The 13940-nt window shown below is 44.6% G+C and overlaps 2 protein-coding genes across 3 annotated transcripts; one reads left to right on the forward strand and one right to left on the reverse strand.

Moving 5' to 3' along the window:
* Nucleotides 1-98: 98 nt before the first annotated feature.
* On the forward strand, nt 99-5393 carry KDM8 (lysine demethylase 8). The gene is given in 13 exon segments (XM_029965260.1): nt 99-124; nt 210-258; nt 261-446; nt 448-474; nt 476-517; nt 519-551; nt 553-630; nt 711-880; nt 2169-2301; nt 3167-3208; nt 3980-4129; nt 4983-5075; nt 5174-5393. Coding segments are annotated over 13 exon segments (1194 nt in total). The 3' UTR covers nt 5339-5393.
* A 686-nt stretch (nt 5394-6079) lies between these two features.
* Nucleotides 6080-13600, reverse strand: NSMCE1 (NSE1 homolog, SMC5-SMC6 complex component). Of its 2 annotated transcripts, XM_029965264.1 has the most exons (9): nt 13582-13600; nt 13037-13114; nt 12798-12941; nt 10972-11093; nt 10159-10236; nt 8748-8894; nt 7693-7809; nt 6750-6870; nt 6080-6296 (listed from the first exon to the last, which is right to left on the reverse strand). In XM_029965264.1, exons 3-9 carry the CDS (start codon nt 12913-12915, stop codon nt 6265-6267), a joined length of 735 nt encoding a protein of 244 aa, XP_029821124.1. In that variant the 5' UTR covers nt 12916-12941; nt 13037-13114; nt 13582-13600; the 3' UTR covers nt 6080-6264. The 2 variants fall into 2 exon arrangements, with proteins under 2 accessions (XP_029821124.1, XP_029821123.1); XM_029965263.1 differs by lacking the exons at nt 6080-6296; nt 13582-13600 and having other exon boundaries at nt 6752-6883; nt 13037-13179.
* Nucleotides 13601-13940: the final 340 nt, after the last annotated feature.

Below are 13940 nucleotides of genomic sequence, written 5' to 3' on the forward strand. Positions count from 1 at the left end.
CCCGCCCAGCCCGGCCCCGCCGCCCCGTGAGCGGCAGCGCTTTTCCCGCGCCCGGCCCAGGCAGCGCCCCCTCGCGGGCTGTCAAGCGCAAGGCGGCCATGGCGGCGGCCGAGCGGCGCGGAGGGCGCGGATGGAGCGGCATGGAGCGGATGGAGGCCTCCGCGCATTGTGGGACGAGTGCTGGGCGCTGCTTTCGCCCCGCCGCCGAGGGAGGGGCTGACCTTGGCGCTGAGCGGGGAGGTGGAAGGCCTGCGTCCCCCATGCCGCTGCTGCGGCGCGCCCGCGCCCTGCTCTACAGCCCGCCGGGCCGCACCGGGGCGGCGGCAGCGGCGCGCTGGCGCGCCTTCAGCCGACGTCCTGCGCGACATTCCTGGGAGAAGCCTGACGCGGTTGCGTGGAGGGAGGTCGGCAAGGGCTGGCGGCAGGTCTACGCCTACGGCTGCCTCTTTCGGGGCGCTGGCCGAGGTGGCCGCGGGCCCGGCCCGCGGCCGCCGTGCGCCTCTGCGACCTGGGGCTGCCTGCTCGCGCCGGCCGTCCTGGACAACGTCCTGGGCGCGCCTTGTGCGGGACGCTGCAGCCGCGCTGCCCCGCGGGACCGCGCCGCGCGGACCGGCCCCGCGCAGACGGTACGCCGCGAACCCCCTCTCCTTCCCGGCCTCCAACCTCCCCGGGGGTCTCTGCCGGGTGTTGAGGGGGAACGTCCATTCCAGAGAGTCCGGCCGGAGCGGCCCCCGCCGCCCCCCGCGGTGCAGCCGGAGGAGGCGATTCCTCACCTGCACTGCCCTTCGCTGGAGCACTTCAGAGACAACTACCTCATTCCCGAGCGGCCCGTGGTCCTAGAGGGCGTCATGAACCACTGGCCGTGTATGAAGAAGTGGAGGTGAGAAAGAAGTTTCTTCCCTGTTCAAGTAAAGGCACGATCGTTCCCTGTGTTGGGTATCTTGGTGGTCGGTAGAGCAGCAGAGACCTTTGCAGAGGAGGGACACTGTGGGCAGTGAGTTTTGCTGGCAGCGCCTTTCTTCTTCTCTGGAAGTTGCTTCACAGATAAGGGAAGCGCTTTTGGAGCGTTCAGAGCATCACACAGCAAGTGCCAGACTGAGCCGGGGCGAAGGTGCCCCTCCACCCAGCCTGGGGCTGTCCCGGGAGCCCGGTGGTGAATTGGTGGTGCAGTGTGTTGCTCAGGTGGGAACTCACAAGGAGTGCACATTGCAAAGTGCCAGTGAGCTGCTCACGGCTCAGTGGGTCTGTGATTTTTACCCCTTGGAATGTGCCGATAATTAGTGCAATGGAAAGTGAATTTCAGAGCCATGTGTCAGCATGATTGACTTTTTCATTGACAAAGGCAAGCACTGATGTTTGTTCAGTGTCATGTTTGCATGTTGAGTTTCAGCCATCACCATGCAGAAGTAATAGCATTGTGCTGCCTGCCTAATGCAAGCAGTGGTGCCTTGAGTATTTGTGAGGCGAAGCTCATGATTCCTTACAAAAGGGGAAAAAGCACTCATGCTTAGTTTGAGCAATTGCTTTTGTTCAACAGCCAAGGGTACAATTGACATTAAGTGAACACACTTGTTATTTTTAGGGGGTTTATTCATTTCTGAGGGAAGGTTAACTTCCCTGGTTAACTTTAGACACTTAAAAAGATGAACTTCTCCATTTAGTTAATACCATTGTCCATGAAGAGATGTATTCCACCCATCAGAGTAATCCCTCTGGCTGTAACCAGGATGGATATTATTGGCGCCTGTATACGGAATTTGACACTGGCAGAGTGTTGATCTAGTATTAATGATAAAAAGATACAACATTTTATTTAGCAAACATGGCAGCAGGCAGCAAGAAGATTGGCCATCCCTCACCAAGAGAGACTTAATAGCTTAAATCTCCTCAGCTCCTAAGGAAACCACAGTTAACTGAGGTGAACAAGATTTTAAACCAAAATAAAATAGAGAGTTGTGGGATAATGTACACACAAACCTGCCTGCTGATTTCCTTCCCGCTTTCATCGTTTTCTGCTGCCTTTTGTATCTGGTTGGTTAGGTTTAGAGAGAAGAAACTTGTGGTAGTAGAATTTTATTACCCTATAAGACTAATTTGGATTGATTGCCTTACATTCAAAATTAGTAAGAAAAGTAGTATAAAAGGTAATTGAACTTTCTTTATTTCAGCGTGGACTATTTTCGTCAAGTCGCAGGGTGCCGCACAGTCCCCGTGGAGTTGGGTGCCCGGTACACAGATGAGGAATGGTCTCAGCAGCTCATGACTGTCAATGACTTCATCAGCCAGTATATCATGGATGAGGTGCGTTACACTCATTTTATTTCATCTCCAAACACAGCAGCATGGTACTGGTACAGACAACAGTTCTGCTTCCAAAAAACATACTCAGAGGTGATGGTCAAGGGAGAGGGTGTGCTGTAAGCACAGCTCTGAATTAAAAGGCTTGACCTATTTTCAAGATCTGGAGCTAGAAATAATTATTGAAGCAATACCTAGGATTGATTTTTACATATCATCACATGTACAGCAGCTGAAATTTGACAAATAAATACATACATTCTACAGCAAAAGCCTGACTGGTGGAGTCTAAGGGATCCTCAGCCAGCAGGATCAAGATCCAAATTCACATGCCACAAGGCAGAAAAATAAAAAGTCAATTAGCAATTGAAATGTCCTTTTGCTTTCACAGCTGAGAATCCAAAACTCCTGTTTCTGTTTCCTGACCTTCTGGCAGGTAGTACTGTGTGCCCTAGCAAACTGGTCTGTGGTGCAGCCCAGAACAGAGTACAGAGGTAGTTCCAAAGAGTGAAGGAGAACTGCTCTGTGTGCCCGTAGCGTTTGGCTATAAAGATGCAGCACATTGTCACGGGACTGACAGGAGTGTTGAGACTCCATGGGGTTATAGCTCAGCTTCCTCCAGTAACTCGAGCTAGATGATTTATTGATTAGGGAGACACATCTACACTCTCACAATTTCAGTGGAGCTGTAAGTTGCTATTTCAGAAGACCCCTTATACTGTTGAAACAGTTCTGGTACTCTGAATAGGATATTGGAAGTGAATGTTACCTATGAGTAAATTCTATTCACCTGTAAGTAAATTAACTGACTGAGAAGTCGTACACTATATGTCACTATGTGTTTTTTATTTCTCTGCTGTCATTTCAGAACAGTGTAGGATACCTTGCCCAGCACCAGCTTTTTGATCAGGTAAAACTGAGTGAATGTTTTTATCTTCCAACGGTCAAGTGTTCCCTTTGTAGCAGAAGTTGTCTCTGAGGATGTCAACTGTACTAGATCAAAGGGTATATGAAGAACTCACAGTAATTATTAAGTTTCTATTCCCATGATTTGAAAGAACAGAGGGAGAGGTTTGTTCCATTTGGCTGAAAAATATGGAAATAAAACTCTCTAGGGATGAAGATATGCAGTCCTGGAGCTGTTTTGGTACACTGTAGCATATACTTACAGGGATATTCACCCAGAAAGCAGCAGTTCCTCAAAGACTATAATAAAGTCAGGGAAGAGATTTGGACAGAAAACAGTGTTCAGTGTTGATCACCATAATCTGAAATGTCATTCCAGTTTACCAGAATTTAGGTCGGTGGGAGACATAAATAGGAATCTCATGGAGAAACAAGCATAGTGTATAAGAGATCAGCTGCTTCTTTTCCATGAACCACAAACCTGCCTACTCTTGTGGGTGTCTCTGGTTTCTGCTAAAGCAAAGAGTCTCCGAAGAATGAGAAACCCCTTTCTTTCTCCCACCTCTCCTGCCAACAGAATCTGCTCACTAGAACAGAAAGTATGAGGACATTTCCTGCAGATTCCTAGCAGGTCAGCTACTTCTCTCCTGCCCTTGCTGGACAAGCAGGTCATTTTTTTTATTTGTGTCAAGCCTTGTCTATCTGTTCTATGAATTATGTATATTTGGCAAGTCAGCAGGTATCCTTTTTAATGTTTATTTCTTTATGGAAATAGATCCCAGAACTGAAAGAAGATATCAGTATCCCTGACTACTGCTGCCTGGGGGAAGGGGAAGAAGATGACATCACCATTAATGCTTGGTTTGGTCCAGGAGGCACAATCTCTCCTCTTCATCAGGATCCCCAGCAAAATTTTTTAGCCCAGGTATGTACTCTAGTTACTCTACACATGCCATTAATGCAACACTTAGAAAAAATGCTTATGGTATGTAAGTGTTAGAGACAAGGGGAGCAGACAACTTGCGGAATAATTGAAGGACAGAGAACATGCAGATACTGTTTTGCTATTACATTGCATTTGTCATTACTGCAACTTAATATTCAGTGTAATCTTGTAGGCCACAAGTGTTCCTCACTGAGACAGACCATTACTGACCCTTGTTTTATAGATGATAAATATAAATCACAAGAAGCAGCTTTTCCAAAGTCAAACACTGGTATCACTGCAGGAGTCAGCTTTGACTCATTCATGCTGCCATGTCTGGGCACTTGCAGTTCACGTGGTGTTCAGGGCAGCCAAGCCAGTCAGCTTAAAAATTCTCATTTCAGCACTCTAGTGAAAGAACTGGTTTAATGATGACACAGGAATAAGAGTTTTAGGAGCATATGGAAGCTTGGCAGTCACTGTGCAGGTACCACTGCCTGATGGTATGAACTGCAATGAAGATTCAACCTCTTTATTCCCAGTTCTACTTATTTCTAGCTACATAGAACCCAAATAACAATGTATAAATGGGGTGCCTTAAGCTTTGAATTGAAAGTAATTTGGTTAAAGGCATTTCCTTCCTAAAGGTATTCAAATTCTTATCTGTTCCAAGGAACAGGTACTTATATTTCAATAGCTTGATTTTACTTTTTATTATAGCAGTGTCTATTACGAACAAAGATGATGTTCCTTGTAATTAGGTATATTTACTGTTAAATTCCAGGTGTGGCCCACAGCTTCCAGTAATGTGCTACTTAATGACAAATGGAAAACATTTATTTTCTATATACAGGTATTAGGAAGAAAGTATATCCGTCTGTATTCACCACAAGATTCAGAAAACCTGTACCCACATGAAAGCCAAATTCTTCACAACACTAGTCAGGTAAATAGTTGCCTGAAATTTTAATATCAGTAGTGTTACCATATCAAATCATTTTTGAGTAAAAACATTCTGCTAATGATCATTTGGGTTTTTTATAGGTTGATGTGGAAGATCCCGACTTGGTCAAGTTTCCCAATTTCACAAAGGCTGCATTTCAGTCCTGCATTCTGATGCCTGGACAGATTCTGTTTATTCCAGTTAAATATTGGCACTATGTGCGATCACTTGAGCTCAGCTTCTCTGTCAGTTTCTGGTGGTCGTAACTCTGAGGCATCGCATGCAGCATTGTAATGGGAATTAAAGATCAGCAAAGTAGCATCTAGCAGCATCTTTTCATGAGAGGTTAGAGGTGGAGCAAAACCAAAAACCAACAACCTCTTGCTGAAGCATGGAGAAAGAACCAGGACGGGTAAATGGAAAGGTGATGCTGCAGCCACTTCATTTTTGTAGATGTTTCTAATAACTCCTTGTGAAGAGCGTATGTTAGGTCACTGTCCTGTGTGCCTGTGTCCCTCAGAAACAGCCTGTGTCTGGGCACTGCCAGTGCTCTGCCTCTGTCTGCAAGGGTCCTGTTGTACTCTTTCCCAGTTGTTCTGACTGTGGCAATATTCCCTCCCTTACTGAACACAGCTGCTCATGACTTGGCCTTATGTCAAGACAAACTGTTCTGCATCTAAAGAAGGGACAAAACTCAAGCCACAGTGCCAGGTGGAAGTGTTCCAACTCCAGCCCTAGGTCAGAGACCTTACACGTGCTGCATGGATTTCTCACCTGCCTGAGGTGCTACAGCAGGTGTCAGTCCCATTGCGTAGCTCAAACTGTACAAATAAGGAACACCTGCTGAGAAAGGCTTCTTTGAAGAGTCCACCTGCATAGATCAGCTTGCAGGACTGACTAAAACACTTGCATCTTTCATCCCCAAAACATGTACTGAAAGTCCCAACCCAAGAATATGGAGAACTACAAACACAAAACAGCCTCCAAGACAGCTGTGCAGGCATTACTGTGAAGGAGAACAGGAAGGTCAACAATAGTTTTATTATAAGATTCTTAGAACTTCAGAAAATAAGTACACTGGCCACTGTTACTAATGAATACAACACAGTCTAGCTGTTCTGCCAGAGTGAGTGAAAACAGCTGTCACTGACAGCAAGTTCTACTGGCATCATCTAGGGCTGAGAACGGAGCTCTATGGTGACTGGGAGGTCATCCGACTCATACCTGTAAAGAAAATGAAGGTTAATGGATGACACACACAACAAGGATAATATTGTATAGCCTCCTGATTTTTAAAATGCTTTGTATATTCCTGTGTTGCCGTTCACAATGTCCAGTTCACCTAGAGAAATAGGGCGTTCCAAAGAGATTCTTAAAAGCTCAGTATTTCCAGAAGTTTTAGTGCCATGGGTTGTGTGTGTCCCCTATTCCCTGCCACCTCCCCACCTTAAGGTAGTTATAAACAACATGCAGGGTCTGCTGTGCCCCTGTGGCACAGTCCAGGCACTGTGAGGGCTTGGTGTTGCCTGTGTGTGGTTTAATGTCTCAAACGTACAGCTGAAGCCAGAAATAACTGATAGTTACAGCTGTAAATAATACAGGTACTGCCACTAAATGTCACAGCTCATTTTCTAGTATTATTACACTCTGGTTTTTTAAAAATAGATTGCTTGGTACCTGGGATGTCACAAGACCAGAATTCATTACACTTCGGACAACGGGGTTCAGTCTGAGCTTTGAAGTACTTTCTGACACAAGGTAAATGCATTCCAATTCCACAGGATTCACAGACTTGGCTCTGAAATCCAGGAGTGATGATTAAAAAAAATCTGTCCTTCAATTTAAGAGGAAGTTGTTACAAAGGGCAGCAGATATGCAAAGCAGTATTCCAGAGATGGTTCCCACAGTATGGGTGGTAGATACTCAACAGTCAAAGGTGGTAAATAATAAAAGGAGGTGTTCTTCTGGAAACTAGGAAATAGTATTTCCATATATGGACAAAATATAGCTTGAAAGACAACAATTTCAGTGCGATAAGGGAGACCAATTGGGAAACATGGAATCGTGTTAGTTGGGCAGATCAGAAGACGCAGGCTCACAGAGCAAGAGAATGCAGCAGCTTTGGAATAGAAATCCAGGCTGTAAACACTTATACAAGACTAAACTGGTAGCATCCCAGTTATCACAACCCAGTGTTCTAGCATGCTCTATATAGCCACATGTTCCTTCTGAGGTCCAAACACAAGAAATTACTGAGCCAAACCCCAGGAACCCCAAGAATGAACGTGTGTCACGTGAAGACTGTTGTCACTGCTAAACCTGTTTCAACAACAGAGGCTCATCTCTAGCCTGCTGGTTTGGAAAGCCAGACAGCACAGCCACGTTCGTCATTGGGTGAGTGCACTTTCCCCAAGTTTATACTTGGAGACACTGCTCCAAGACAATTTTTTGCTAAAGACAGAAGATAAAATGCCTACAAAGAAAAATAATGCTTTTTCTTTTTAATTATACATAAGCATCATGACCAGATTACAAGACCAGGATTTTTTTAATGCACACCTAATACTCAAAGGGAAGTATCACAAACCTCAGCTATGACCATGTGATAAACAGACGTTACCTGGACTGCGAGGCTGCGACAGATGTTACATTTCCTTGCCACGTCCTGGTAGTTGCTGAGAATGTACTGTTCCATTTCAATTATGCAACGAGTATGCAGAGTATATTCTCCATTTTTCTAAGGAAACATATCAGGATGAGGAATTTCTTTTAATTCCTTTGACCTTTTTTGACTTTGCTAACCCCCTGCTAGCAAGCGTTTGACAGCCACTTTTTTCTGCCATCGTGAAACTAACATGCTGGTACTGGTACAATGCAAAGCTAAAACACTTTTGAAGTAGCAGAACTCCTTTGTTTTGCGGAGCAGAATAAAGGCTCCACATCTTTAACTAGTCCTTGGGAAGTACAGATGAGCAAGCATGCTCTCCTTAACAGTTTTGAGTTTTGGGACCCTCCATTCGCACATTAGAGAAAATTCACCCAGCTTTCAACAAAATCTAGGTGTTTACTGCTTGAGGTATCTTTGGAAATCTCTGCTAAATCACTTTAACATATAAGTGACTGTGTGGCAGCAGGTTGGAGATCTATGATGCAATGACTCCAGCAGAGAAGGACTGAGGTCTCATTTGGCCAGCAACTGCAGTGTTCACACAGTGAGCCCATCTCAACTGCTCCCTCATGAATTAAAGGAGATGTGACCATGTGCACAGTGGCCCATGCATTCCTGGTACAGGAGTTTTCAACATGTTTGGCCTCGCCACTTTTCAGGAAATTCCAAATGTAACTAACAGCACTGATCACCCTGGAGAGCTTTCCCCAGCTCCCATTCCTGGTTGAAGGATGTCTGTGTGTGACTGGGCAGGGCAGGACACACGAACCCACCTGGCTCAGGTACAAGAAACTGAAACCATTTAGTCCTGTATAGACCTACCCAAGGACTTTTTCCTTGTAAGTCTACTTCCTTTTCTGCAAAAATCACCAGAGCAGCAATAAGCACAGGCCCCCTAAAACCATTTTTGCCATCATTCATCAAAGAATAGTTCCAGTTTCACCCATCATATCCATAAGAACATGGTAGCTGGACCTACTGAAATAGGAACACTTGAAAGCAGTTACCTCAGAGAGCCACTTATCCTCCACAAAAACTTTCAGCACTTGTTCTGCTTCCTTTTTCTTCATTTTCTTTGTCTTAAGCTTGTCAGCCAAGTTTAAAATATCTGTAGATGAGGCAAAGCCATTTTCTGATAAAATGATTAGGTCCATCTACAAAAAGAAACACTACTAAGTATAAAAAACCCTGCAGACATACCTTACAGTAATGTACTGATGTGCAGGGTTTTTAGCATCCATACATGTGAGAGATACTACAGAATATGGCTTGAACCAGAACTGTAAAACAAAGGCAAAAAGCTGAAACATTGTCCCCTTGACAGTTTTGATGTTTGCCAAGAAAACATTTCCAGAAATAGAAGTGTACGTGCTGCCTAAATGAAGCTGCATTCAGAGACCCCTCAGCACACTCAGCAGTGACAGATCTGTTTTCTTTTTATCTGCTCAACTAAGTTTTCCACTCTGGAGTCACTAGGACTTCTGAGCCTACTTGGCATCTGAAGGCTGTACAGTATCACCAATCTTCACAGAACCTCACTGGAAACATTCCTGCTGCTTGTTAGCACAGAGCAGCCCACAGAGTCCATGTCAGCAGTGACATGGGCCACGACAACACACCCTCTGCAGAGCTGACCTGGCTGTGTGGGGGAGGGCAGGGAAACCTCTGGGTCCTATCCATGGAGATTAGACTTGTGCAGCTGTCACAGAACAGTCAATACACCTCTCTTTCCAGTTCATACAGAATATGTAATGAGTGTGCAAAAAAAACATCTAGTGGCTGGAGAAATTAAGTCCTCAAAGTCCAAGACACTGTGAGAACAATTCAGTAAAACACCTAAGATACACAGCTATGATCACAATTCACATTAATGGTTGTTGATAAGAAATTAAATATCAAATGTCCTTGAATCTTGGCCCAATAGTTCTATTTGGAACTTTAAAAAATCTCAAGTGTGTGTTTTCTTGTTTGAAAAGCAGCATTCTGACTAGTTTATTAATACAGAATTAATTGGCTAAGCAGTAACAAATGTCTATATTCAAATAAAAAAAAAAATGTTATTAGCATTAAAATCTACTGTATATTACTAAACTACTGAAGCCAGTGAAAAATTCAGCAATCACAACTGAAAATCTTGAAGAAAGGTGTCAGTGTAACTTTAGCATGTGTGTGTTGAGTCCCTAACCTCAAGGAGCACTTCCCTGGTGCTGATTTTGCCTTACCCATAACTGACTTCCAGCAGGGAATCATTACTTACATGTACTTCCATCCCTGCCAATCCCATTCAATCTGGGATAAACTTAGGTAAAATGGCAACTAGTTCCTGAACCGCATCTCCATTCATTTCCATTTCCATTCATCTTAAGGTGATACCTTCCCAAATAATGTGATTTACTAAATGATAACTGACATACTTACTGTTTTTCTGAACAACTCTAATTCAATTTCCGTATAGTCAGATGCCATTTTAGTTATTTCAGTTTCTGCCAAATTCACCTAAAAAAAGAAATAACCTGAAATCAAAGTGCCATTGTAGTTTTACACCAGAAACTGTAAAAGGTCCTCTGAGGTAAAGAATACATCAACTTACAATTAACAGAAATGTCATTTCTTTAAGGGGCATGAAAGAGACTGATCCTTGAAGTGCACTCGATGGTACTCCAGTCCTTTATTTACAACCCTTGATCTTCCAGCCACATGTTCTCCAGAGCTGCCTCTGCCCAGGCCAAGCCCTTCAACAACCCAAACCCCCCAAAGTAACACAGAGGCTGCAGCAGAGCTGACATGTCAAACCAGGCACAGTGCTGGACAGCAGCACGAACTATGTTATCAGTCACCTTTTTTTCCACTCTGAAAAACAATTGCTGATCTGGAGAAACTTCTTACAGGCCACTCCTCAGCAACCCCTTTGTGCTAGGTTGATTTTTGAGTAGGAGAAAAAGAAAACTGATGTTGGAGGGCTCTGTTTTCTAGTTTAAAAATCTGTCTCAAGAAATAAAGTCTCCTGTGGAAAAGGAATCTCACTTCAGCACTTAAGCAACGTTTATGTTAAATAACTCCAACACTGCTGTGGTCCTTGCTGCCATGTCCTATCCCACAAACCAGGGCTGTGGCAATTTATCCTCCCCCTTCCCTGTCCTACCAGCAGTTCCTGCAGCTGCTGCTGGCCCCACACAAACACAGCACCTACACAAGCACAGCTGGCCCCACACAAACACAGCAGGTACCTACTACAGCATAATGTGCTCTCCCATCCTCTTCTGACATTCCTTTCCGGACCTGCATAAACAAAGGCTGCAGGTGCCTGTTAATAGTGCTGATGAAATCGTCCAGTTTATCGTGCGCGTAGTAAACTGAAAATAAATAAGAAAAAGCACATACAGAGAAAAGTCAAACAACTACACACCAGGCAGATTTTTTCTGTGAAACGTTTTTTCCCAGGTAAAAGCACTAAAACTCCATGAGGCAAATTCAAACAGGGCTGTTCTATTCAGCAGATGTATCATTTTCTTGTGCTGCTGTCTCCTGGCCTTCAGAGACGCTCAGCTCCTTGGAAGTCAGTTGAGAGAGAGTTCAGACATTCTGCCTTGCTGTAGGGAACCCACAACACTAATCCAGTAATTACAGTGACTTGAACTAAGCTGAATTTAAAATAAAACACGACTAGGAAAAATTACTATTCGGAATAGAAAAATACACTGGCTTGCTTCCCTTTACACGCACGTGATTCCTTGTTTCTGTGCGTTCTGTTTCACAAATTAATGGCAGGTAAGTGATCAAGTTACATATCAAAACAAATTCTAGTATTGTAGAAACATGGGTAGTATCTTGTGTCGTGTTCTACAAACAAATACTAGCAGCATTTCTATCACAGACATAATCAAGATGGCCTTTGGAGTTGTTCTGTGGAGGTGCATGCGATGGCTCTTGCCTGCACTGCACCAGCACAACTCTCAGGTCCATCCAAAACAAGATTTTGTCAGTGGCAGAACCCCTGTTGCCTTCATCAGGCTAGGGTTTAAAGACCAGGGTTAAGAAACAGCTCGTAACTTTAGATTCATGTCTCAAAAATACAACCAGCTGTCACTAAATTATCCCTGTTCTCAGTCACAGGAGTCACTTGCGTGTAACGGCATCGGGCAGGAACAATAATAAAGTACAATATTTAAATATAATTTTGCCACCTGGCTGGCCCCTGTCAACAGGAAACACTGCACACGGCACAATCAGGGAGTGTTAGTAACAGATCTGAAAGCGGGTAAAAGATGAAAGCTAACAGAATATTCTTTTGTTCAACAGCTCGAATATTTTAATGTGAGATAAGTGGTTGCTCCAGTAGATCTTCTGTGAAAAAAAGGGATATAAACTCTCGATAAAAAATGAACAGGAGTCAGACCACACCAAAAGCTGCACTTCGCAATTTTAGCATCTAAGAAGGTGGCCAAGTTACAGTTCCTGGCTCAGGAGGCCTAAAAATAGACTACTTCATCCTGACCTAATGCCTATGGATAAGTAGATACAAATCCACAGTAAACCAGAAGAGTCCCTGCAGAGTGGGTAGCACGGTGACAAGACACAGGGACACTCCTAAGCCTGGCAGAAGTACAGCTTCCAGGACTAGGAACGGGCAATACAGTGCACGTGAGATGGGACAAAGCACAGCCATCCACCAGGAAACCTCATGTCATCCTCACTGAAACATTTCTGCAACATTCGCTTCTCCCACAGCACCGGATAGAAATAACTGAAGTGCATTTACTTAAAAGCATTCACTATAGTTAAGTACTATCAGCATCAAAAATTATTTTTTAAAACTCATATGTATAATCTATAAAAAACAATTCTGATAAAAAAAAGTGGTATATATGAATCTGATCTGATTAGAAGTTAGTTTACTCACTACTGTGTTACTTTATCTTTCAGGAAAGAGAGAGGACACACACATCATTACAATTTTTTAACTTTTTTTAGCTGGCGTGTGTCTTTCAGAAATCCAATTATTTGTAAGCTGCACCAGGAGAAAAAAACCACTTCTTCCATCTCCAAGACAAACACACCTTTATCAGTTTCACAGCAGTGGTGGTGTAATTTCCTGGCCTCTGATCCTTCTGTTATCCCCTTAGACATCAGAACCTGCAAGAACCGCCGATGAGCATCAGTCATCTGAGCCGCCATCGCAGTGTCCCACCAGGCTTCACGTGCTGCAGGAGGTGTAAGATGGAATTAATGCACATGTTCATACAAATTAAGAATACACAGTCCAAGCATATATAAGGTTTCAATTAAACTCTCTTACATTGAATGAGGGCAAAAGAGCAGATCCCCAGATCGTCCTCAGAATGCAGATGGTGACCAGCTCTGAGGTTCCGGAAGGCTGCAAAAGATTAAGTCCAACTTAATCTTTTAGCTACAGAATAGAACAAGGTAGGCATTGTGCTACTGTCACCAAAAAGCAGGAATCAAGCTCCTTAACACCATGGTAGCACTAAGCAGCAGGCACTGCTTTATTGCAGCGCTGGACACACCGGGCAGTGACTCCTGCCTGAGGTGCACGCTTGGCTCAAGATGATACAATATTGAGTCTGTGTAGTCTCACAGGGTCTTCTAGTTGGGTCTTTGGGCACCTGGTGGTCGTTGAGCCTCTGAACTTTGACCTTCTAAATATGGTGCTGTTTTCATCGAAGCTGCACAGTTTGCTACCGAACAAACTGGATTGGGCCAGTTTGACTTGTTACAAATGTGGTTACAGAGCTCCCAACGTTCCACTCACCGCTACCTCCTCGTCACCCGCTTATAAACTCTCATACCCCCAAAGCTGAAAATAAATGTTGTGTGACAAACTCAACACCGTGCGCGGTTCCGTGTGGGATGTGTCCCGTGTGGGATGTATCGTGTGTGGGGTGCGGTTCCGTGTGGGATGTATCGTGTGTGGGGTGCGGTTCCGTGTGGGATGTATCGTGTGGGGGGTGCGGTTCCGTGTGGGATGTATCGTGTGGGGGGTGCGGTTCCGTGTGGGATGTGTCCTGTGTGGGATGTATCGTGTGTGGGGTGCGGTTCCGTGTGGGATGTGGTTCTGTGTCGGCCGCTCCTGCTCCCCACACAGCCTGGTTAGAGCAAAGTCGATCAGGTGACTTCGAACAGCAAATCCTCCTCTCGCGTCCCGAAGAACCCCAGAACCAACGAAAGGCAGCTCAGGAAAT

The sequence above is a fragment of the Manacus vitellinus genome, unplaced genomic scaffold (assembly GCF_001715985.3).
Source record: "Manacus vitellinus isolate BGI_N305 unplaced genomic scaffold, ASM171598v3 scaffold_93_pilon, whole genome shotgun sequence".
In the NCBI taxonomy this organism is placed as follows: domain Eukaryota; kingdom Metazoa; phylum Chordata; class Aves; order Passeriformes; family Pipridae; genus Manacus; species Manacus vitellinus.

Coding starts and splice junctions, on each gene's coding strand:
- NSMCE1 (XM_029965264.1), bottom strand. CDS start 12,915: ATGGCGGCTCAGATGACTGATGCTCATCGGCGGTTCTTGCAGGTTCTG. Junction 7,810..8,747: donor AGGATAAGTGGCTCTCTGAG/GTAACTGCTTTC, acceptor ATGTTTCCTTAG/AAAAATGGAGAATATACTCT. Junction 6,871..7,692: donor GTCGCAGCCTCGCAGTCCAG/GTAACGTCTGTT, acceptor CCTGGATTTCAG/AGCCAAGTCTGTGAATCCTG.